Source organism: Patagioenas fasciata, chromosome Z, assembly GCF_037038585.1.
Source record: "Patagioenas fasciata isolate bPatFas1 chromosome Z, bPatFas1.hap1, whole genome shotgun sequence".
In the NCBI taxonomy this organism is placed as follows: Eukaryota; Metazoa; Chordata; class Aves; order Columbiformes; family Columbidae; genus Patagioenas; species Patagioenas fasciata.
This window is the reverse complement of record NC_092560.1, coordinates 75796867-75821596: the sequence shown is the minus strand read 5'-3', so window position 1 is coordinate 75821596 and position 24730 is coordinate 75796867. Positions and strand designations below refer to the sequence as shown.

The window sequence follows — 24730 nt, the reverse complement described above, 5'->3', positions numbered from 1 at the left end:
ATGCGGGGAGCAGGGCAGGAAGGGTTGGCAAGTGCAGTAGGTGCTGCCCCGGGAGGGCACTGGAGAGGGGGTCCCTGCGTCCCGGGGAGAGAACCCCGTGTTCCTGGGAGAGCCGTGTACCAGTCCGCCCCGTGGGGAGCGATCCCGAGCCCAGCGCCCCGGGAGGAGCGGGACGGCTGGACCCGGCGGGGTGGCCCGTGCACCCCGGAGGGGACCGCGCACCCCGCGGGGGGCTGCGGGGAGCTGCGTGGAGCGGGCGAGGGGCCGCCCCGGGTGCGGGGGGCGGCTCGCAGACAGGAAGCGTCCCGGAGCGGCGGCGGCAGATTGGCAGCGCCCTGCTCCAATGGAGCGGCGGCGGCGGCCCCGGCGGCTTCGCACCGCCCGCGCTACCGGCCCTAGCCAGCCCGGCGCGGGCGCCCCGCCGGCCCTGCTCCCGCTCCCGGCCCCGCTCCCGGCTCCGGCCGCGCTCCGCCGAGCGCCATGGACACATAAACGCGGTGCCACGCAGGAAGGTAGGAAACCCTCCCTGTCCCGTCCCGCCGGCACCGAGGGGAAGGGCTCACCGCCGACCCGATGCCGCGGTGAGGGGCGCACGGCTGCGGGCAGGCTGCTGGCGCTGCGCAGGCAGGCGGCATCCCCGGCTCTTTGCTGCTCGTACTGGGAAATTGGGGGGGGGGGTGCGCAGGGAGGTACACGTGTCCTCGCAAAGTAACTGGCAGAGACTTGGCCTCCCGCTTGCCCCCTCCTGCCTGGGGATACCCAGTGCTGCTCCCTCTCCTCCACCGGCGCGTCTCCGCCTTGCCCAGAGATGCTCGGGGGATGAACTGAGTCCCCGAGGTGGGAAATTCGAACCCCTTCCCCAGCCTTCCACCCGAAAATTGAGCCCACTGTGTCTCCGCAGTGAGTTTTCTGGAGAAAGACTGCAACAGCACCAGGCAAAATGCACCCCTGGCAGGGCCCCCCTTCTCCTGGGGGGTCCGAGGAGGGAAAAGCTGCTCCCAATTATGAGAGGCGCGGAAAGAGATGCCTTCCCATGTGCGGGCACTGGCAGGGCTTTTTGCCTGCCTTGTCCCTCCTTGCCCTCGGACGCCATCTCAATCACGACTTCTCTGTCCTGTGCCAGCCCCTGTGGGCACCCAAATCCAGGCTATGCCCACTGCCACCCTCACAGGTTGGCCAAGTCACACCCTCTGGCCATGTCACCCCCTGAGTCCCTTTCCAACCCTGGCTCTGGGCACCTAAGGGGGCCATGGGGCTGAGCTTGGCTTGGACATCACTGTCAGCAAACCCAGACTCTGCTGTGATGGGGCCAGGTGGTGCCTTGGGAATCTCATTTTCCTTGTACTGGATCTCCATGGGGAGAAACTCAGAGCCGCGTCAACTCCCGGACATGTTGCTGTGCCCAAAACAGTGTTGGATTGACTGGCGTTGGTGGTGTAGTCGGTGCTGAGCTGCCCAGGGCTGGCAGAATGCCTCGGGTGCCAGGAGGTGCCAGCTCCTTGCAGGCTACAGCCACGTCTGGCCGCTGCGTTTGCAGGAGGAGGTGGGGTGTTTGCATTCTGCTTCTGTTTATAGGAGAGCAGGTCACGGCGTGGTTACGCATGGGGCTGCACGGAGCCCACGGCGTCTCAGCCTGGTGCAGAGGAGTCTTGTGGGGAGCTGCGAGCAACGGAGGCTGAGCTGACGGGCCACCTGGGGCAGTGGTGGGGACAGAACATGCCCACATGGTGCCCCTAGCACCCACACACCTTCTGCTCCACCAACATGGCACTTTCCTAGGGGAGTGAAAGGGGCCACATCTCCTCTTCAGAGACCTGTGAACTGGCATTGGCAGCTGAAGTGACATGGAGCTGGGGGATAGAGATTGTGGGCAGAGCTGCATGTCACCAGTGGTGGGTTGATGGGGTATGTGAGGTGTGACAGGATAGGGGGAAAGCGGTCCCTGGGCCAAAACCTGGGGGGATGAAACTGAAGACAGAGGCTCCCTTCAGGAGTCTGAGAGAAAAGCAGCTCTGGTTTTGCCCTACCTCCTACTCTATGAGCTTTGGTCTTTTGGGAACCTTGCAAGGAGGGGAAAACTTGACTTGATTATATCTGATAAGCCACTTTTTCCCCATCCCAGAGAGCTGTCCCGGCGGTGGGGGAGGAGGATGCTTGGCCGAGTGCAGGCTGCGTTTGTGAAGGATGAATGAATGACTCACAGTGTGGTGAGTCTCCCCACCATCTTCATCGTGACAGCAGTGGTGGTTCCCTTTTGCAGTATCCCTTTTGGGTATATCAGAAGCTGTCGTGCTGGGTGGGCGCCTGTGCAGCTCCCAGCTGTATCCCCTAGCCTGCAGGTATCCTGCCTCCACTGCCCTTCACCTCCAGCTTGTCTGGACCATCCAGAGTGGGGAAACCCCCACAGGTGGTAATGGTGCACAGCACTCTCACCTACCATGAACTAGCTGAGCACTCACTTCAAACCCTCTCTTTCCACTCCGCTCTTGTTCAAAGGCAACTCCAGACTCTTCCTGCTCATGCAGGGCTCAACCTCCCTCCGATTTCCTGCCAAATGTGTTCCTGGAGAGTTTATTCCCCCGTGGGTCCGTGCCAACATTGTTGCTTTAGTTCAAGACCTCTTCTCCCTCTCCAGTGTTTACCCTGCTGTATTTATAACTTCCTCATTAGATTAAGCAAGCCAAAGGATTCTTGCCTCCTCTTCTTTTGCAGATTTGGCCCTGGAGGAAAACCCCTTGTGAGATGCTTCCCTCAGGAGGGGGCAGGTGCTGGCTTGTGGCTTTGCTTTTCTCCCTTCTGAAAATTTCAGCACCTCTCTCAGCTTGTTTCCCCTCTTCTTGTCAAGGTGTGGGAGAGGATGGCTCTGACCCTGCTGAAGGTGTAACCAAGAACAGAGCTTGGATGGGATTGGAGCTCTTCCCTACAGGAAAAGCACCAGGGCCTTCATGGCATTTGGGATGCTGTCACAAAGCCAGCATCAAGAATTAGCCCTGGGATGTCTGGGGAGACTTGCTGGGATGTTTAGAGAGTTTTTGGTTTTTCTAAGTGTTCCTGTGGTTACAACAGCATCGCATGTGTGAAAATCACCACATCTCTCCAGCCAGGGATGTAGTGACCTTGTGACCCAAGTTCCTACCAGCAGATATCTCTGCGTCTCCTCATGATGGTTTTCTGCTTCCATCCAGGCTGTAAAGGTGGTGAATGGTGCAGATGCCTTGCAGTTGTGGTTGACTTGTCTTCTCCAACAGCCAGATTCCCATGGACCATTTCCATGGAAAAAGGAAAATTCCTCTGGAAATTAGAAGCAGGTTTGCAGTGTCGGGGATCAGTGTGTTAATAGGAATTATCTCTCGAGTCTGGCTGCTTCCCAGGTCTCTGAATCACCTCGACACAGGAGTGGGATGGGGTGAGCTTCAGGCTCTTTTGGACGATCACAGCACCTGCAGCTCTCCAGAAGCAGGTACCAGGCTCTCCAGTAGAGGGGAAGATCTGGGCTAAAAGGTGTGATTCTTCCTTCTCTCCAGTGTTGTGAGCCTGGGATATAGAAAAAAAGAAACTTCTAAACCTCTCCTCCTGTGTTTGGGTTGGGGAAGGTCCAGGAGAAGAGGAACCAGAAGTACATCAAGACTTGATTCACCTCTGTCCTATCAGGACTGTGCACTGTGGTCACATCTGACCAGTGGAGCTTGGGTTTGCTCCAGCAAGGATGGGTTCTTGCTGAAAAAACTCACAAGGGATTTTGGAAGGGTTTGCTGGGGGCATCTGGTCAGGGGAAGGTCACTTGCGTTGGTGCCTGGCTTGTACACCTTTCCTGAAGATGTTTCTGGAGATGATGACCATGGGCTGGAGGGACCTCAGGTCAGACCTCACATGGTTGGATATGGAGCTGGCCTGTGCGGGCAACGACAGCCAGGGGCAATGCAAGCAGGACCGTGCATTGATCAGGAGAGGGGAGGATACTGAAAGCTTTTTGGAAATCAACCCGGGGCTCGCCAGAGGCTGCTCAGCTCTGATCCCCTCCTCTCCAGAGGAGAGGAGACGGCCAAAATAGAAACAGCCTAATAAAAATGATTATGGACCCACAGAGATTTCCTTATAGGGAGAGGTGGAAAAGTTTAGGCTCCTTCATCTAATCAAATCCTGATGGTGGAAAGAAGGTCATTTGGGCATCTTCTGGTTTACCCCACCTCCTAAAGCGAAAACAAGGGATCCTGAAGCTTGGTCAAAAAGCCAGTGCTGGAGATGCACTGAGGGGAAGAGGGGATGGGAGAAGCTACCAGCTCTATGGCATCTTGGGGAAGGTCGTCTGACTTCGGCAAAAAGGGACTGCCACCAAATCCCATCCCACTTTGGGGACCCCTGAACAGGGCTCGGGGCTGCAGTCTACCATCCTGTGGGCAGCCCTGAGGGGTGTGGATGTCCCTGCAGAGAAGCACGTGAGAGGCGATGGGGGTGGCGTGGCACCCCTGCAGCACGTCCCCGCAGGCTGGCACAGCAATTCCCGTCCAGCTGTTTCCTTCACCTTCCTGTGCTTTCACCAGCCCCTTCCTTTGGGACTGAAAACTCTGCGTGCTTTGTCCTGGCCAGACCGATAGCTGGAGCTGGAGCCGGGGATCTCACCAGCACCTCTTTGATAGACGCCGACATGGGCATCGGTGCCTCTTGAATTCAGTAATACTGTGAAAGGCATGATTCAGCCATCACCTTCCTGCAAAAGTAGCTAGGAAGAAATCACAAAGTGTCCTCATGCAGGGTCTCCATCACAGGCTGGCCCAGCACCGTGCCGGTGTTGCGACAGAGCTCCCGACAGCTGTGCTGCAATGGCCCTGCAAAGGTCCCTGGGGATGGCTCGGCCGTGGTGGCCTGGCTTGGCTTTGCAAAAGCCGCTGTCACGCAGGGTGCCCGGGCCAGCTGGCATCTCCCCAGACTTTCTTGCAGGGCCAGGGCCAGCCCCCAGCCCCTGGCAAAGTCTGCAGGAGCCTTTCCTTTTCTTTCCATGAGTCTTGCCTGAGGCCTCAAGGCTTAGGAGGAGCTGGTGGACCCAACCAGCTGTTGCTCCATACTCGTCTTGCAAGGGCCAACACGCAACCCCAGGGGGTTCCTCAGTGCTTGGGCTGCTTTTGATTTTTTCTGCGAGGCTCCCGGGGAGCTGTTGTGTAGCTCCTCTGAGGCTGGTCCACCCCATCCCAGCTTTGAGTATTGCAGCTTTATGGCTGGAGCACAGCTGCATGCAGGGGAGCATTGCTTTGCCCCCAGAGTCCCTCATCCTGCACCTGGCTGTGTTCCCCTTCCCCAGCTGGGGCTGTGCCTGGGGTCCTTGTACCCCCAGCACCCAAAAACAGTTTGGTGCCTTCGGTTCCCCAGCTACCACGTTCTTTCTCCCCACAGCACCAGGGGTGCACACAGGGAGCAGGATGCGGCCCCCCCCAGGTGCCTGTGACCACACAGGGAGCAGCTGGTGTGATCTCCAGAGGGCCGAATCTCTGGGAGCATCCTGTTGACAGAGCTCTCAGTCTGCTGCGGATCCCCATCCCTCCTTCCCAAACGGAGGCTGCAGATACGTGCTGGGCTCTCTGGCAGCTCTGACAGCTGGACAGCTTGCCCTGGAGATGCCTTGGTGGTCTCCATGTATCCACCGAGGTGCTGAGGTTTGGACTTGGAGTGGTCCAGGAGGAGGATGCTGGGATGCCTGGGCTCAGGTGGAGCAGCAGCGGTGCTCGTGCTGTGCTTGGGACGAGTGAAGGATGTAAGGGGGGCAAAGTCCATGGGGAAGGTCATCTCGGTTTTCAGCCCTAGGGTGCAGCTGCAGGAGCGAGATGAATGCTGAGGCAGTGTGTCCTGCTGTGTCCCCAGATTGTGTCCCCAGATTATATCCCCATGAGACGTATCCCCAGCAGGGTGGTTAATGATGAGCATGTCCAGCTGTCCATGGAGGATTTTCTTTCTTCAATGCCTGGAAAGGCCCTTGAAGGCTTTTATTCACTTATTTTCTCTGTCTGCTGAGGGGAGCATTTAACCCTCCTGAGGCGTGCAGTGGATCTCAGTAGCACTGCCAGTGATGTGGCAGCTGCATCTTAACCAGCAGCAGCATTTCAGGGATGGCAGCGAGCGCCTCTCCACCATCCCTTGCCGCAACCAGCGGAGGGTGGAGCGGGGCCGGAGGCAGCATTTGCGGCCAACTCTATGAATTTCCAATTACCGTCTCGCCTTGCCGCTGCGTGAGAGGTTCCTGCACCTCATTTTTGGTGAAACAATCCATTTTTCTCAGTAAAGTAATAGCGTGGGCAGGCTACTTGCTGACGGAGAGCCAGCAGCCAGCACCAAGGAGCCTGTGTGCCGGGCTGCCGGCCGTAACCACCTTCCCTGGGCGATGCAGGAATGCTGACCTAATAGAAAAGACATTTAAAGAGAAGTTCTGGAGAGCGGCTCTGCTCAAATTTGGCTCATGCACATGGCTGCTGGCTGCAGCGGGGTCTGTCTGTGCCTCAGCAGGTCCCAGGGACCAGCACGGGCAGAGGGGACATCCCTGATGGGAGCCAGGCACCAGGGCACGAGCCCTCCCAGCTGTCCATCGGCACAGCAGCTGCTTTATTTTATGGAAAAAAAGGCTGCTTTGGGTGGGCTGTCGCAAGCTGTGAGCTGAGACTGAGTTCAGCGCCCGGCTGCGGCTCTCCCAGGGCTGGACAAGCAGTGGCGTTTCACTCTGACGTTTTCCAAATGAGATGTTTTGATTTTTTTTTTTTTTTTAATTTTTTTTTTATTACCCACCCCAAGGTAATGTTTGGAAGGCAAATTTAGCTCGATTTAACTCAAACCATTTTAAAAAAGTAAAACCACTGAAAACTAAACAAGGCCTATCATTTAGAACAAAATGTTTTGGTTTTCATTTTCCTCTTGGCACGAAAAACACAAACTTTTTTTTTTCTTTTTTTTTTCTTTTTCCATTTTCCTCTTGACCTACAAACAAGTTTGTTTTTTTTTTTTTTTTTTGTTTCTCCTGCTTGTTTCCCAAGACTGCTCTATGTGACATGTGGCCAGGGGGCAGGCAAGCCCCTGTACTGTCCCTGGTGGGACGAGGGTCCCAGGGCGGGTGCTCCCCCATTGAGGCCAGCGTGGTTTTGCGAAGGCAAGCAGGAACCGCTCTCCTCACTGCCAGCATTGACTCAGCAGGAGCTCCTTGTGGAAAAGGGAGGCCCCCGGGGGTGGGATTTGAGTTTGTCCCGGGTCTCCTGGAGCGGTGTGAGCGCCGGGGCTGAGCCCCACTGGTACCCAGGCTGGGCACGGCTGTGCCGCAGTTGCTGTGCCCTGCTGCCGGGCATCCCCGCTGGGAAGGGTGAGCTCTGGCATTGCTGTCTCTCCTTGTTTATTCAGGTTTAAAATTAATCTGACCTTCTACAGCTCAGGCTTGTGCAAACACAAGCGTGTCCCTGAGCGGGGATCTCCCGGTGGCCCAAGGGGAGTCCTGTCTGTCCCCGACTTTGTGCAGTCACTGTGCCCTCTAGTTGAGGTCCACAGCAGGACTAGGGTGTGGGGCAATGTTGGGGCACCCATTGCCACTGTCATTGTGCCAGCCCCCTCCCATCAAAGGCACCTCTGGCCGTAAATCAGGGCACGGTTAATCCTCCGGTGCGACCTGCCAGGAGGCTGGGTGCCCAGATCCGGCGTCTCTGAGCTGGGCAAGAGGTGGCTGCGATGCCTCCATCACAGGCAGGAGTCCACATGCCAGAGCCAACGATTGTTCCCCAAGCCTTGACTCCCTCCGTCGCCCACTGTCCCACTGCTGTGTCCTCCATCCTTTGCCAAATCTCAGCTCTCCGCTCTGCCCCAGCCTCACTGGGCCGTCAGCTGGGCAGGAATGGGAGAAGAGATGATGGGGCGCAGTATTGGGGCCAGCCCCGGTGCAGAAGTGAGCGCCCAACCCATCCACCACCTGATTTTATTTTATTCCCTTCTCAGTGCCTCGCTGCATACCGCAGCCGTGCTTTTTATAGCCCCCAGCTGCAGCCTCGGCGTGCTCCCGGCCAGCTCCCCGCTGCGGCCCCGCTCGCTCGGTGCCAGCAGCCCCGGCCAGGGCGGGGGGATGGATGCTGTCCCTGGGGTCCCCGCAGCGGTTCAGCAAGAGGAGAGCACGGGCTGCGGAGGAAGGCAGATAATTAAACCCTAACCCGGAGCCATGCTCCCGTGCCGGCGGAGGCGTTTAAAGAGCCGCATTAGTCACCCCCGTCGCAGCCGGCGCGTGCCGTGTGCCAGCCCGGAGGCAAGCGGCGGTGGCCTGTCCCTCACCGTCCCCTCTGGTGCTGCCCAGGGGTGTTTCCTGCCCGCAGAAGCTACCATCTCTTTCCATGAAATATGGCCAGTTTGCTCCTACCGTGGGGGGTGTCAGCAGTCCCCTCTCCACCCCCAGTTCCGCCCCTCCAGGCTCTGACAGGGTTGCACTGCTGTGAGAGGTTAAAGGGAGGTTAGAGGTTCATGCCCGCTCCCCAGGAGGGCTTTTATGAGCACCTGGGGCTTGCCACCGTGTTTCTGCGTCCTGCAGACGTTTCTGCAGCTGGGACGTTGCTCAGGGGTCTGGAGCAAGGAAGAGGAGGTGGGATGTGTGTCTTGGTCGCATGCTGCACACCCGGAGCATCCCTCTGTTGGGATGTGGGGTTTGCAAAGCAGGGACAACCAGCCAGCGGGCAGGGACCAAGCATCCTTGCTGGGAAGCAGCAACAGGGGGGACGTGGTGTCTCCCTCCCTGTGCTTTCTCCAGACGTGATTTCACCACCGCGGGGAGGGAGCGTGGCCAAGGGACGGGTCCTGCTCGCCGCAGCGGCACCCAGCTTGCTCGCTGGGGTGTTAGTCATTTGGGCCGTGGCTGGGGACAGGGTGTGTCCGGGGTCCCCACGAGCTGGGGGGACCTGTGGTTTTGGGATACTGCCAGGGAAAAGGCAGAGGGATGTAGAGAGGGATTTGGGGGAGGTTTCTGGGCTCACAGCTCACTGTCCCCCTCCTCAGTGCCCTGGGGAGGGGATGCAGGGCAGCAGTGAAAACAGATGTGCACTGACCATCTCTGGGCGAGCAGGAGTGGCCAGGATGGGGCCACCTTTGCTGGGCTGAGACCCACAGCTGTTCCCCGATGTCCTGGACATGGCTTTTTGGAGTTAGGCACAGCAGCAGAAAGGCAGAGGAGATGCTGAGAGGAGGCAGCATCCTGTTGCAGGGATGGATGTGGGGAGATGTCCCAAGGAAAGGGCTTCTGCAGAGGTTTGTGAGTCCTTGGGGATGGAGAGAGACTCTGAGGTGCTAGGGAGCCACATGAGACCCTGCCATGACCCCTTGCTCTGCGTGGGTGCTGAGGGTGTTGGATGCCGGGGGCTAATTTTAAACCTTGGCCAAAATACCATCCGGCTTGTTCTGCCTCCGGCAGGGAGGCAGGGAGAGGCCAGGCAGTGAAATACCAGCAGTGCTGCCGTGTGGCTGCTGCCAGGCAGCTGGGGCCAGGCAGCCTTGCCTGCACACAGGCAGGGCAGCGGGCAGGGGAAGGCAGGGAGCTGCGGGGGTGTGGAGGAAGGGATGTGCAGGGGTGGCTTTTCCAAAGTGCCAGCTGTAATTTTAACCTGGTGCAGCTGGCTGCAGATTCGGGGGTTGGGCTCCTAAATCTGCTCCCACCCGAGGGTGCTGGGATTCACCCTGTCAGGGTTGGGGGTCTCGCCAACAGCACCCCGGTCCTTGGGCGAGCAGGGGGTGGCCGGGGGGCTGCGGGAAGGGGAAGCTGCTGGTACTGCTGGCCAGGTGCTGAGCATGCCGGGAGAGGGGAAAGCCTCGGAGACTCGTTCTGAAACAAGGCTGCCCTTTTATTCTCCTTTACGACTGCATTTTAATATCCACAAACACCCCTCCCTCCCCGGGCTGCTGCCAGCAGAGCCTGTATCGCCTGCGCTTGGCCTGCTGAGAAACCCCGGCCAAACCCTGGGCCCAGTGCAGGGGAGAGGATTATTTTCCCCCCTTGTTGTTTTTTTTTCTTTTTTTTTTTTTTTTTTTTAATATATGTTTTCTATAGCTCTAATTGGACAGGCTTGAGCCCCAGCCAAGGCAAACACACCTGGGGGAACCTCGCCTTACAGACCCCATCTGCTGTGTCGGGGGCTCTGCTCCCCGCACAGCCGCTGCCTGGCCCCTTTACAGGGGAGGGGGCTGCTGGGGGGGGCGGTGTAGGACCGCTCCCACGCCGAGCCACAGAGCAGCTCCGTGCAGGAGGAGAGCCCAGCGAGGCGGTGCAGGGAGATGGTGCAGAGGCAGCGGGGCGCCCGGCAGAGCCCCGTCCCACGGCAACACTCCCGTCCAGCGTGGAGCTGAGGTATCTGCTTTCCCCCTGGTGCTGCTGTGGTGACACTGGGCTCTGCACCCACTGGGGCAGGATGCTGTGGGAGGGGGACACAGTGGGTACCAGAGTGGTTTTGCTCTGCTGGGGAGACAGCGTGGATGCATCAAGGGGTTGTAGCCCCCAAAATCTGTTTGTGCTTGGGGAGGGAGGGCGTGTGGTCTTCCCAGCGTGTCTGGGTATGTGTGTTGGGCTGTGGGACCACCTACCCAGGGACGCCCTTCCAGGGACCATTCGGGAAAGCAAGCAGGGGACATCAGCATGCCAGACCACCACAATGGTTTGCACTGACAGCCAAATCCACACTGGGCTGAGCTTTGGGTACTTCTTTCCATGACTGCTGGATTTCTTGTGGGGCTTTTCAGCTGTGTTTTTCTTCCTCTCATTGTTTCAGAGGCCACCATGCAGCCCCCATTGCCAGTAGCCTGAGCAGCACCAGGAGCCCCATGCTGGGATCTGGTGGGTCTCACACCATGTCTGTGCCTGGCTGGAGCCAAGGGAGCTCTTGGGGGTCTCTGCTTGGAGTCCCATCTCTTATGGGATGGGGGTGCACACCCTGACTGTGTTATGTGTGCCAGGGAGGAGCAGCCCCCTTGGGTGGCACCGTCACCACAGCTCATCGTGGAGGACATTTTCTCCTCCACTGTGTCCTCCTCTCCATCCCCAGGGATGCATGCAGCCCGCCATCCCCTCCCGCTCCATGTGCCCCAGCAGAGAGCAGGCAGCAATGGGCAGGCATCACTGCCGCAAACGACCCTCCCGGTGCCTGGGGTGCTGCTGAATGCTCCTCCCAGGAGTTCCAGCAGCCCCTTCACCCTTTATCCCCTGGCTGGTGGAGCAGAGATGCCTACAAAGGGAAATACCAGGTGCTTTGGGGTGCAGCCCCCAAGCCCTTTGCACCAGCATTGCCATCTCAGGGCAATAATAACACTAGGTGACAGCTTAAAATATAAAAAGCAGGATCCAACCTCACCAGGATCTGTGGGCACCCTTCAGGTGATGGGCTGGGCTCAGGGGGTTGTGCAGGCTGGGATGTGCCTCTGTCTCCCTTCGGCTGGAGGGTTTCCCTGTGCATGGGGGGATTTTGGGGTGGGACCACTACTGGTCCTTGGTGCCTCCGGCTGTAGCCAGGGCTGTGCAAAGGACAGCTCAAGCGTTTCACAAAGGATTTTGGAGCTGCCTTGGCCTCCAGTCAGAGCAGGCTGCAATGGGAACATTTCGAAATTCTTTTGGATGAGGAAAATTCCACAGGCAGCCCCCCTCCAGAGAAAGTTTGGGATGGCTGAAATGTTTGGAGTGAGAGGCTGTTTGCTTTTGTTTACTCTGAACTGTAACACTGGGGGGTGAACAGCACCCAAACAAAACAAAAGGAAAAAAAAAAGAGACAATAAGAGCCTGTAAACAGAGCTGGCCCAAGCGGGGCTGGGGCGACTCTCCAGCATCATGGAAGGAGATGTGTCACCACACCGTGTTGCTCTGCTTTCCCCCCCAGCTCGGATACAATTGCACTTAATATTTCAAGAGAAATTCGTTGTTTGTTGGGGTTTTTTGTTGGTTTTGGGTTTTTTTCCCCCAGCAGAAAGCGAGTGGGTAGATGTTTTTCCAACCTTCTCAGCTCAGGTAGGGCAGAGCCTCCATCCCCTGGACCTGAGCTGCAGCCACCAGCCTTGGCAGTGGGCTTCTGCCCCAGCTTTTCCCCACTTCTTGCCACTTCTCTACCTCTCCTTTTGGCTTGGGAGCTGCCATCTGATTAACCTGGCATGAGGCAGGGGGCATGGATGCTGCTGCAGCTGGGTATTTCCCCAGCCTCCATCCCTGCCATGTGCCTTGCACCCTTCCGCATCCCCTGGGCTGCCTTCCCTTAGCAAAGCAGGCAAGGGTGCCTCCAGACTTAGAGAAGACAAGCCATGATTATCCCGTCAGGTGTCAGAGTCTGGCAGTGGCATCCCCACATCACACATTGCCAGGTATCTGCAACTGCCATCCTCATCCCACACGAGGACACTGCTGGTGGGGTACAAAGGATTAATGAGCCACCCTTTGGTGGTGGCTTTCTTTGTCCACCCATGTGGCCCTTAATGACATCTGAGATCCCTCTCCAGCCCAAAATGGATTTTTGTTTTGCAAAAGGAGCAATAGCACATTGCAACCTGGGGGAGCATTTGTGTAAGGTGAGCTGTTTATTTTGGCTCTGCCGCCCTGCGGCGTTTTGGCTGACCCGGGCACCTTCGTGCCTCGGGGATGGAGCTGAGCCCGATGGCTCCCAGGCACGGGCCAGCTTTGGAGCATGGGGAGGAATGGGGGGAGGACCAGGCAGGGGGATGCTGTGGGTCCCCTCTCCTGCTCAGGGTTCCCAGCACCAGCCTGTAGTTTCTCAGTAGCATCAGGAGGAGCTGGGCTTGCATGTGGCATACACATCTATGCAGATATATGTATATTCACCCCCTACATATATGGGTGCATATGCTCTTGTATCAGCTTCAGGACCAGCTTATGGGGGCAGTTTTTTCTGGGGGATGCATATGCTTCTGGGGGGGTTGAAATACTGAGGCACAGGCTGGTACCCAGCTGGTACCCATCGTGCCGGCAGACGCGGGTTCACTGAAACCTCTGCCAGGCTGGGCTGAGCCCAGGAGCAGAAAAATATCCCAAATCCTAAAATGTTCCCGGGACAGGAAGAGCCTTTCCCACCCTGTTCTAATCACAGGGTGGCCCAGCTCACAGCCAGCGTGTCACACCCGTGTCCCTAGATCCAGCACGGTGCCTGTCCCATGACCCTGTGCCGAGGACACTGGGGACACAGACCCCCACAATCTCTATGCTAAAATTAATTTTCAGGCCATAAAGAAGCCCACCGGCACTGAGTTTCTTTACAGCTGGGAGATTATTTTTAGGAATTTCTCTGGTGCGTGGCTTCAGGGGGGACCGTGGGGACAGGGACAGGGAGGGGGGCACCCCTTCTCTTCCCCCCTCCAAATGCAATGCTGCCAGCTGGCACCGCGTCAGGACTGCTGGCTGCTAACTGGGCCCTCGCTGTTTTGACCCTCGCCAATGCCTCTGGTTACAACCAGGAGCCAGAGACTTCTCCTTCCCATGGGAAGGAGCAGAGGAGGGTGGAAATCAGGGCGTTGAGATGGGAGTTTCCTGGCTGGTCTAAGAGAAAAGCCTGACCTCCATGAAGCTACCACCATGCCAAGGCGTGTGGCGGCTCCCTGGGCCCCCAGCACCAGGTCCAGCTAGTGGCCACCAGCCCCGCGGAGGAGAGAGGTGACCCTCGGGATGTGGGGTGGAGTTTTGGGCTTGCCTTGGGACACCAGTGGGGCTGTGGTTGGCTGGGCATCATCAGAGGATGTCATTCAGGGGTTGGTCAGGGTTAAATGGAGATGTGCATTGTACCCGGCTGTGGAGAGGAACTGGTGCCCTGGGTGGCACTCGGGTTAAACCTGTGTTTGGGCCAAGCTGGGATTTAACCCCATCTTTGGAGTGGACTGGTATTAACCCCACTTCTGGGCTGCATTGAGTTTAGCCCCACATTTTGACTGTGCTGCCTGATGGCTGGGCTGTCTTGGGTTTAACGTCACATTTGGATTGTGTTGGGGATAACTCTCTGTTTTGGCTGAGCTGGAGTTTAACTCCACACTTGGGCTGAACTGGGATTAACCCCACTTCTGGTCTGCATTGGGTTAAGCCCCACATTTGGACTGTGTAACCCCAGGTTTGGGCTGACCTGGGGTTAACGCCACTCCTGAGCTGTGCTGAATTTAACTCAACATTTGGACTGCATAACCCCATATTTGAGCTCTGCTGGGCCTAACACTATGTCGTTGCTGAGCTGGATTTAACCCCACTGCTGAACTGTACTGGATTTAACCCCAAATTTGGACTGTGCTGGATTTAATCCCACGCCTGGGCTAAATGGCGTTTAATCCCACTCCTGGATTGAGTGGGGTCTAAACCTGTTCCTGGGCCACGTGGGGTGTAATCCCATGTTTGGGCTGCCCTGAGTTAGGCCCCACACTGGGACTGTACTGTTTAACCTTGTGCTCAGGTTGCACACGTGGCTTATTGGACTGTGCTGGGAAAGGCTGCAACTGATTTTACTGGTTTAACTGGGGCAATTCCAGTGCACTGGCTCAGCCCAGCCTGGCATGGTGCCCCCCACCGCCAGCAGGCATGGGGGCCCATGGGTGCTCAGCACCCCACCGAAGGGTTGGAGAGGAAGCAGATCTTTTTGTGGTCCCCTAGGCAGCAGGAGGCCTGGGAACAGCAGGTGGGGGTTCTTGGTTTGGTTTTGGGGAGCATCATCCTGGCAGTACCCCAGGGTGGGTGAGGAGTTGCCCCCAGGCACCGTGGGTGGTCCTGTGAGCTGTGCATGGCCCCAGTGGCCCTGGAGGTGGTGGAGGACATGGTTCTCTCCCTGCTGGCACCCATCGCTGGACTTTCTTTGGGCACATAGCAGCTGGGAGGGTACCAGCAGCATTTAGGGGACAGGGAGGGCTGGTTGCAGGGGACTGTCCCAGCAGGGGGTTGAGGCTTCCCCTTGCTCTGAAGTTGCATGTTAATGCAATGATGATGGAGGTCACCGGTGATGCTACTGTGTTTCTGGGCGGATCAGCGGCCACATGAATGGTCTGAGACCATGCCACAGCTTCTTGGGCAGGGAACAAGTGCTCAGTGAGGCTGCCAGGAGGGGGATTTAGGAGGGTGCTGTACTCCCAAGCCTCCAGGACACCAAAAAGAGGGAAATTCCTGCTGCTTCAAAACGCCGCCACCCTTGGCCACGGGTTTCCCATAGTGGGCGCCAGCAGAGAAGAGAGTCTTGGGTGCAGGACCAGGGATGCTCCCCCAAGCTGAGGAGCAGGAGAGCAGTGTGATGCCATCTCCAGGGTGTTAGAGCTGGACGGAGTCAGGCATCGCCCATTGCAAAGCAGCTTTTTGCAGGTGGGTGTCTCTGGCAGGGCCAAGAAGGCAGCAGGCAGAGCATTCTCTGGGTGATTTGCTGCATCTCTATTGCAGCGATGCTGCTCTGGACCACCCTGGGGAGAGGTTAGGATGCACCTCAGTTTTCTCTGCTCGGTGGGGAGCATGCCCTGTCTCCCCACTGCCATCCTCACCCCTGTGACTCAGCATCGTCTGCTTTTGTCTGTACCACCACCACCCCCGGCTCTGCATGCGGCTCATTCTCTTTGAAGAGTGACTTCAAATGAAGCAAAGCAAAAAAATACCCAAAACAAACTGTCTTTCAAAGTGCCGAACACAATGGAAAGTTGGCCTCCCCCAGGAATCTGCGCCAGGCTTTGCGAGGCCACGACGGGGGGGACTGTCACACCCCATGTGGGCATCGGTGCCAGTGCACATGACTGAGATTTTGGGGGAAGTTTTAGCTTGCAGTGTTTCAGTTTGGATGGACAAAGGGGCCCACAGCAAGATTTCTCCCCCACAGCTCCCAAAATTTTTGGATGAGCTGAAATGTTGTCCAGCGGGACAGCAGGGTCAGTGCAGCATGGAAAGTGGCACCTTGTGTTTCTGGTTCACAGCCCCTCGTGCCACACATAGCCTGGTCACACTGGCCATGATGGTGACAAGAGCATCCTGTGCTGAGGGAGCAGCGTCTGTCACCGCTGCCCTCCCTGCAGGGACAAGCCACAGCCCCAGGCTGGGTCCCTCTGCCCCGGCCGTGACAGGTCACCCAACGCCAGGCAGGCAGCAGACGCCTCTCGGGTCTGGATTAGCATGCAGGGAGGAAGAAAAGCTCCGATTGTTCCCTCTGTCCCGGCTCAGCTCCAACATCACTGCACTGGGACTCCCTGTCTTGCAGACATGTCACTGCCAGTGCAAGCACAGAGGGATGCTTTCTCCATCTGTGTGCCCATCCGTGGGGGTGAAGAGCTGCTAAGGAACGTGGTCTGGCAAACCACCTGTGTGTGTGTCATTTGCACACCTGTTTTCTCATCAGTGGGGGAGTTCGGTTGCAGAAAGTTGGAGGATCCTTTCTGGGCAGGCTGTTTTGGCCCCCTGCCACACCAACACACCCGTGGGCCGGGGGGAGCTCTGGGTCTTTCCCCACTCTGCGGCTCCTTCCCCTTTTGTTTGTGGCCTTCAGGCAGGCGAGGAAGGGCTTACCCTGTTTCTGCTCTCTGTGGTGATGCTGGGCTGTGGCTAGGTTTTGGCAATGCTCAGCTGGGTCATTTACTAAGCCAGCGTGTGCATCTGCGTGGCGGGGGGCGGTTCAGTGCTGTGTCACTGCACTGCAGCTGCCCAAAAGAGCCTGTCTGAGGCAGGGGAGCTTATGGGGTGCTGTGGTGAGGATGGAGAGCTCTGAGGGGGCCCTGGGACAGAGGTGCTGGAGGGCAGGAGGATGTGGGGTGGCTCTCGGAGTGGGTGGTGGGGAGATCATGGAGATCAGTATTTGGAATGCGGCTGGGGACAGGGTCTGTGGAGATGCCCTCTGCCACCACATAGAGGTCTGGGGTGCTTCTGGTCTGTTGGCAATACCACCTGCAGCCAGGTTGGCTGGGCAGGGCTTGCACCCTTCCCCGGGGTTGTTAGCAGTGTCTGGATGCAAGTCATGCCATTCCCACACCTTTTCCCTTGTCCACCCAGGGAAAGATGCCTTTCAACATCATGGCTCTAGGGTCGTATTTTGTTTTTCATCTTTGGTCTTGAAGCACTCAGCAGCCCTGAGACCTGGCAAACTCATGTCAGCAGTGAGCCAGCGCCCAGAGCACGTCCCCCTGCCACACAGGGGCATGGTGGGCGATGGGCGCAGCAGCTCTGCCTTCACCCTCCGCAGTGTTTGCATGGAAACTCAGGGTGGTCAGGAGAAGAAGTGATTTTATTTTAAAACTATTTATCTCTCTCCACACTAACACACTCTCCCTTCTCTCTGACCCGCGCCCATCCCATTAACTCTAGCCCACGTGATGTTTGGAGTTATTTTTGGTTGCTGCTTTTAAGTGTATTTTAAGTCTCATTTTTTTTTTTTCCATCACCAAAATATTTTACTTTCAGGCCAAATGTTCCCAGCTAGTTACCAGCATAGCTTTGGCAGAGACCTTTTAACTGATGTTTCTTGGGAACATTTCTACGAGTGGTTTGGTAGGAAAAGCTTATGACAGTCTCAATAAATCACTCATGTTTGCAGATTGTGTTTGAGGCTGCCTGGCGTGTTCAGGACATGGCTGATGAGGGGTGCCACACACCTTCCCTCCTGCACTTGTTGGGTTGGAGCACATTGCCTCATAGCTCTAATTTCCTTCAGCACATGATTTGGTTTGCAGCCATGGGCTTCTGCCCATAGGAGAGGAACCGGCAGCTGCTCTGGGGTGCATTTGCAGGGCTGGAGCATCCCTCCCTGGAGCCCCTTGACTGTTGAACCTGGGTGACTCAGGGGGATGCGGATTTATACCCACAAGCTGCATCCTGCACCTGGGGCTGGCAGGGAGCTCGCTTTCTACCGTGCCCTCAGCCCCTGCCTGCCTGCGACTGGGAGCAGAGCACAGTAATATGGGTGTAAATAAACAGGCCTTCCTTTCTTGTGGGAGGTGGGCAGGGAGGGTCTTCTAGGGAGAAATGATTCAGCTGTCTGTGCCTGCTGGGGGCGGATATGGCTGGCTGATAGGGACAGTGTGACGCTGCTGGTAGGGATGACATGATGCTGTCCAGGACGGCTGCCCTGGGGCGATGCTGGCTGGGGCAGATGGGGTGATGCTCGCTGGGATGGACAGGGTCATGTTGGCTGGGATGGATGCCTTAGGGCAGTGCTGGCTGGTACAGACGGAGCAGTGCTGGCTGGGAAAGACAGGGTGATGCCGGCTGGGATGGACAGGGTGACGCTGGTTGGGATGGACAGGATAAGGGTGGCTGGGACAAACAGGGTGACACTGGCTGATACGTGCAGAACAATGCAGGCTGGAATGAATGCCTTAGGGGGTGCTGGCTGGCACAGACAAAGGAATGCTGGCTGGAATGGACAGAGCGATGCTGGCTGGGATGGACAGGGAGATGCTGGCTGGCACAGACAGGGGTGAGAAGACCCACCTCTTTGTCTGGGGCTGACCCATGGAGAGCGGAGTGCACACCCCTTCCTCAGCATCCCCCTCACTGGTGGTCTGTGGGTGAGAGGAAAAGATTTCAGGGCCATTCTCCCAAGCGTCACAGAAGGGCACAGACCTGCACAGACCAGCCCTGCGGCAAGGCCAAGGATGGGCAATGATGTGGGACCCCCATCCAGCCCGACTTTTAGTAAGGTCTCATCTCTCACAGACCTGCTGCCCTGGCTGTGTGAGCCTATTTGGTTCTAATTGCTGCCTCCTGCCACATAAAAACAGGCCAGAAATTCTCCTTAGTCCTGTCCTGCTCCAGCAGCACCAGCTCAGGTCTCTGGACCACCCTGGGGCTGCAAGCCAGCTCAGGCTCCCAGCACAGGTCTACAGTGTCAAAGAGCCCTTAGTCTTGCCAGCCCATGCAGCCACAAGGTCCTGGTCGGTGTTTGCCCTTTGCATCCCCCCTCCAGGCATGGAGACTCCTCAACAGCTGTGACAGTGGAAAAGACCCTGCCTGCTGTCCTGGATGGTGTCACAGTGGTACGGTCCCCATGCTGTCCTGAGCAGGACGGGATGAGAGGAGGGGGAGATGCAGGGTCTGTGGTCCTACAGGGATGCGCTGGGCCGTGGGCCTTGCCCAGTGCCCCATTGCAGGGGATAACACCCTCTCCCTCCCCACTCTGCCTCCTCCAGATGCGCAGTCCCATCCCAGGTCTGGGCAGGGTGATGGTCTTCCTCGCAGCAGCCCTGGCGTCTGCCTCCCTCGCCATCCCCGGGGGCTGGGAAGAGGAAGGTAAGCCAGCCTCCAGGCCCCCTACGCAGCCCCCACATCCCACACATGGGAACCCTGAGAGCACTCCATTCCCCTCTGGCAGGCACAGACCTACCAGAATCAGGGTGTACACAGAATGCAACCCTATGGTGATGGGTGTCCTCTGGCCAGGACCCCACTGCAGCTACCCCTTGCCCAGCCCCAACTGGGACCAGTCCTTCCCAGTCCCCCATGGTGACAGCTGTGTGAGGCAAGACCCCACAGGCAGTACCCCGCATCCCAGGGCCGGGATACAGCCCCAGGCTGCCCACTGTGACCCACAGCCTTGGCATGGAGTGGCACAGGATGCTAAGACCCATCTGGGGGTGTGTGTGTCCCTCTAGGTGTGCAGTATGGACAGGTGGGGACAGACGTGACCCTGTCGTGTGCCGGTGCCCACTCCAGGTAGGTCTTTTCTGTACGCACTGGGAGATTGATCCGATGGGGTGGTTTGCAGGTGATAACCCCGCAGTCCCCATCCTCTAATGCCACTTGCCCAATCTCTCCTCCACAGCTCACTGGTGCAATGGCGACGGGCGGGAGCTGAGGCGTTGCCGGAGGGCTCAACCATCCATCACGGAGCCCTGGTGCTGCCGCACGCTGGCTTGGCCTCTGCGGGGACTTACAGCTGCCACAGCGAGGACGGTGACCTCCTACATGCTGTGTCCCTGTGGCTGGGGTGTGAGTAGCATGTTCATGGGCTGGGTATGGGGGGTGTGTGGCCCCATAGGAGTGGGCCAGCAGTGCCCACACCCCTGGCAAGGGCTTGCCAAGAGAGGACTTGTGGTGACACAGGGGTGCCTGCATGCTGGCTGGGCTACAGGATGAAGGACATCTTGCTGACTGTCACTTTCCTCCCCGACCCCAGACCTGCCGGGAGTCCCCTTTGTGTCCTGCAGAGCGTCTGACTATGAGAATTTCTCCTGCTCGTGGACCTCCAGTGTGGAGACCTTCCTCCCCACCAGATACATCACCACCTACAGGTTATGTATCCCTACAGTGCAGGGGTTGGGGGATTTATGGGGTGAACCAAGGGTCCTGGCCAAGGATAACCACCAAATCCTGCCGGCTGTCCAACCCATGGTTCTCCTCCTGCCCCAAGGACCGTGCTGCACCTCAGAGTATGTCATATTTTGGGATAAGCAGAGCACAAAGCATGTCTTGCTCCAAGGGTGGGCCCCCAGCAGCACTGGGGAGCTGGCACACGCAGGCTCCCTCCCCGCCGACAGCTCTGCCAGCACCGGAGGGGCTAGAAAAGAGAAGCAGGTTATCTGCAAGCTGCTGAGTGCTTCGGCATGCTTCAGAGTGGAAGAAACCCCGCCAGTGTCACTGCTTCTAATTATCCCAGCAGGCCAAATTAGCAGGCTGCTTTTGAAGTCAGCCGGAGCTCATAAAGCACAGCCCTGCTAAAAGCTGCAGGAGCAGGGGGCTGAGCAGGACTCAGCAAGGAGGGGGCTGTGGGAAGCCAGGGTCTTTGGGGGCCATAGGGTGAGGGCTCTTATCAGCATCCCTGTGCCTTTGCTGCTGCGTGATGAGCATCAGGTGGGCAAGGGTGGTCCTGCAGGGCAGACCCTCCTGAGCACACCACTATCTCATTCCCCTGGGACTCCTGTTCTGCCAGGCTGCTCACCAGCGGGGCTGGACATGGCATTAGCTCCATCCCTTGTGCCATGTCACCCTTGTATGTCAATGTGGGAGTGAGAGGCTGCTCTGTGGTATGGAGGCCCCTGTCCCTCCTCTGAATCATGATGTGGATGGCTTCATGCTGCCCCCTCATCCTCACTATCTGCTTTTGTGTCTCTCTCTGTGGCAGGAAGAAATCACTGACAGGCGAAGAGAAGCGGAGGTAGGACTGAGTCCCCACCCTGGTCCTGCTCCCTGGGGGCTGACCCCTGTCCCAAAGGCTCTGCCACTGTCCTCAGCAGGGTCCCTGAGACAAGGGCTGAGTGTCCCCATGGTGGAACCAGCTCCCCAAGCCTGGGGCCATGGGAGAAGGGTTTGCCCCAAGGAGGGATCTTCCCAGGAGAAACTGTGGGACTGAGATTTAGGTCACTTCAGTCCCTCTGAGAGGGATGTGCCAGGCCCTGGAGGGGTGAGAGCAGCTGCCCGGGCCCTGTCTGAGCCATAAAGGGAAGTTGCCTCCTCTACTGGGCTCTCGGTATGAGGGTCTCCCCGCCTGGCACCTCCTTGGCAGCACTGGGACACTATGCATGATGGGGATGTGTCACTAACCCTTCTACCCATCTGCAGGAACAAGAATGGGCATGTGGGGCCATGCCTGCAGGATCCATCCCACCCCGGCACCTGCACCGTCCATGGGTCAGAGTTCTGGAGCTCCTACCGCCTGAACATCACTGAGGTTAACCCTCTGGGATCCAGCTTCCGCCTCCTCGATGTCACCATGCAGGCCATCAGTGAGTCCCTGTCCGTCAGTCTGTTTGTCCCCATATCTGTATATCCCCCGGGCATCCAGCCCTGGGTGGCAATGGGGAGCCCAGCTCCCTGGCAGTCGGGTGTGACAATGGCTCCCTGTCATCTCCCGCGCAGTTAAGCCAGACCCTCCAGAGGGGTTGGTGGTGGAGCCCATCCCCTTGGCCCCACGGCGGCTCCATGTGAGCTGGAAGTACCCGTCGTCCTGGCCCAAGGAGCCCCACTTCCAGCTGAGGTTTCGGCTGCAGTACCGGCCCGTGATCCACCGCTCCTGGTCTGTGGTAAGTGATGGGCAAGGGACGGCAAAGCCGGTGTGGGAGCAGGATGGGCATGGGGCTGGGGGGGGCAGCGAGGGGTGCACCCTCCTGCCCCACGGTTCCTCTCTGCCTGGCACAGGTGGAGACAGTGAACCTCTCCGAGGTGATCACGGATGCCTTTGCTGGGCTGGAACACGTGGTCCAAGTCAGTGCCAAGGATTTCCTGGATGCGGGGAACTGGAGTGAGTGGAGTGCCGAGGCCCGGGCGACGCCAGTCACAGGTGCGAGTGGGACAGGCTGAAGCACTCAGCATCCCTGCCAGGTTGTGCCATCCCTCCCCAAAGCCCCTACAGCACCCTGTGCTGCCCTGCTCCAGCTTGGTACCCATTCCCCCAGATATCACCCAGGACAAGCCCCAGCTCCTGGAGTCCCTTAAAGTTGACCCAAAAAGCTGGTCTCATGCACCATACAAAAACTGTGCTACAAAGGGGCAAAGCATCTCCCAGCCTCATGGCAGGCTGCAGCCCTGCTGCTGCCATTTGGGGTTTCTCCCTACAGCCTCAGGTCTCCTGTAGCACCAGTAGCACCCCCAGACACCCTTGGGCTGACAAGACCCTGGGGGCACAGAGGCACCATTCTTTGCTCCTCTCTGTGGGTCCCTGGGGTGCTGGCTATGATGTGGGGTGAGTGATTCCCATCCACTCTGTCCTTCCAGACCCAGCCACTGCGACGAGTGAAGAAACCACTACAGATCCCAACCTGGAGAGCCTGGCCGAGGAGCCCTCCCAGGCTCCCAACCCTGAGCCCATCAGTGAGTAGAGCTGGGGGTGGCGGACAGGACTGGGGACTGCACGCCAGCAGCCGCTTGCCTGTGCACACCTGTGGCTGAGAGTAACGGGAAGGGTCTCTTGCCCTATGCCCACACGTATGTGGGGTGCTGGGATACCCGGGGAGCTTGCACTAGGGTCCCCCGGATGCCAGGGGCTGTGGTATCCCTCAACCGTGACAGTCTCTCTGTCCCAGACCGCAGTGACCCCCTGGAGAAGACGGCTGTCCTGGTGTCCCTTGGGATCTTCGCCTTCTTTGTCCTGGCTGCTGTTCTTGTCATCACCATCCTCATATGGTAGGTTGGGTTTTGAGAGGTTGCTGTCCCCAAACCCTCAGCACAGGGTGCCCCATGTCCGCCGAGCCCTGTTCTGGGTTCCCTGCCCAAACAGACTTGATGCCAGCCCCATAAGGTGCTTTATGCTCCTCATGGTCCTTTGCCACATCAATGTCTCTTGCCAGCACACCCCACCAGCTGCAGCACTGCCCAGCTTGCTGGAGTCATTCTGGGACCTTTAACTATCTGTATCCCAAAAAGATGCTGCTGTCAGTAGCATCCCCCCAAAGCCTCCTGCCTCACTGGGGAGTCTTATGCTCCAGAGTCAGCACAGAGACCCCTCCAGATGCCTTTGACCCCTGGCAGTCCTGTCCCCAAGAACTGCCTGCTGATCCTGTCCCTGGGTCCCCTCTCCTCCTGCCACAGTTGGGCAATCCCTGCCATGCTGTGGCTCTGCTGTTGGTCTGTCTCTATCCCAGCCCTGCTTAGTCTTGGGACTGGTTCCTGTTGTAGCTCTGGAGCTGACCTGCTGGAGTGGCATCACACAGCTGGGCATAGCTGGATGGGTGTGCAGAGCGGGATTACTGGGGTTATGGGCAATCCTGGTGCACAGGGATGCTGCTCAAGGTCCTCAGCCACCTCTACTCTATCCCCAGGCTCCGGATGAGGAAACACGGCAAGGACAAGACAAAACCCAACTTCTTGGTTACTGCCACCCACTTGAAGGGACTGCCGAGTGAGTCGGGGTGCAGGGGGAGTAATGGGGAGAATGCGGGGGAGGAAGTGCAGGGTGGGGGGCAGGTCAGTGATCCCCCTGACCCCCTGCCCTCTCTCTTGGCAGAGGCCCAGATCCTGTAGAGAGCCCTGGCCAAATCCCGCTCCCTGCACCCACTCACCCACGCCTGGGACTCGATGCCACTGCTGGTCCCCAAGGACCCCACACTTCCTGGGTCACCCCACAGCTGTGGACATTGCCGGAGCACCTGGGGGTGCAGGATGGACGCTAAGGAGAGAGGCTTTGCTCCCAGGAGCTTTGGGCTGCCTGTGCCTACCAGGAGCTGGCTGGAGGCACCTCGGACTCAAGGCGGGGGGGCCAGCCCCACCGCCGGGCGCTGCTGAACACATGGGGATAAAATGCTGAGCCAGCCATACTTCACTGCCTGTTGTTGAGGGGGACCACCCATGCAGGCTACCAGGGGATGCTGAGCCCTGCTGATCACCCCCCACCAGCCACCAGCAGGTAGAAGGGACCTCCCCCCAACCCTCTGTCCATCTCCCCCATCCCACTGTCCCCATCCCCCATACTGTGGCTGGACGAAGCAGTGATGCCAATAAAGGGGATAGCGATGGCACTGCCCAAGCAATACCCCTTGCAGATGGTGCTGGGCCAGGGGAGAAGTGAGTGACACCAGATGAGATACCAGCTTGGGCACGGTCCTTGCAGGAGGTGCATAGGCAGCAGAGCTGATCCCCAAACAAGTCAGCCCCTTCCCCAGGCACCTGGAGGGGCTGAGAGAGACCCTTTCCCAGGCCAGCCCTTGCCGTGTGCCAGAAGAGGATACAGGGAGCTTCCTGGGACATGTCCCCGGCCCTCGCCAGCTCAGCAGCAGGGACTGGACCCTCTGCACAGCCCCCCTTGCTCAGCATGTGGCCCCCTCCCCGTGCCTCGACCGGGCCCCTCTAATGGCCTTCTAATGGCTTCCATGTGTTGGCACCTCTCGA

The 24730-nt window shown here is 58.2% G+C and overlaps 1 protein-coding gene across 1 annotated transcript; it reads left to right on the top strand.

Annotated features, from left to right (window-relative positions):
- Positions 1 to 24374, top strand: IL11RA (interleukin 11 receptor subunit alpha). The gene is given in 14 exon segments (XM_065861639.2): positions 1 to 70; positions 73 to 512; positions 19102 to 19201; positions 19564 to 19624; positions 19734 to 19900; positions 20088 to 20202; positions 21033 to 21065; positions 21470 to 21633; positions 21767 to 21930; positions 22046 to 22187; positions 22622 to 22717; positions 22930 to 23029; positions 23665 to 23744; positions 23850 to 24374. Coding segments are annotated over 14 exon segments (1749 nt in total). The 3' UTR covers positions 23867 to 24374.
- The last annotated feature ends 356 nt before the right edge of the window (positions 24375 to 24730 follow it).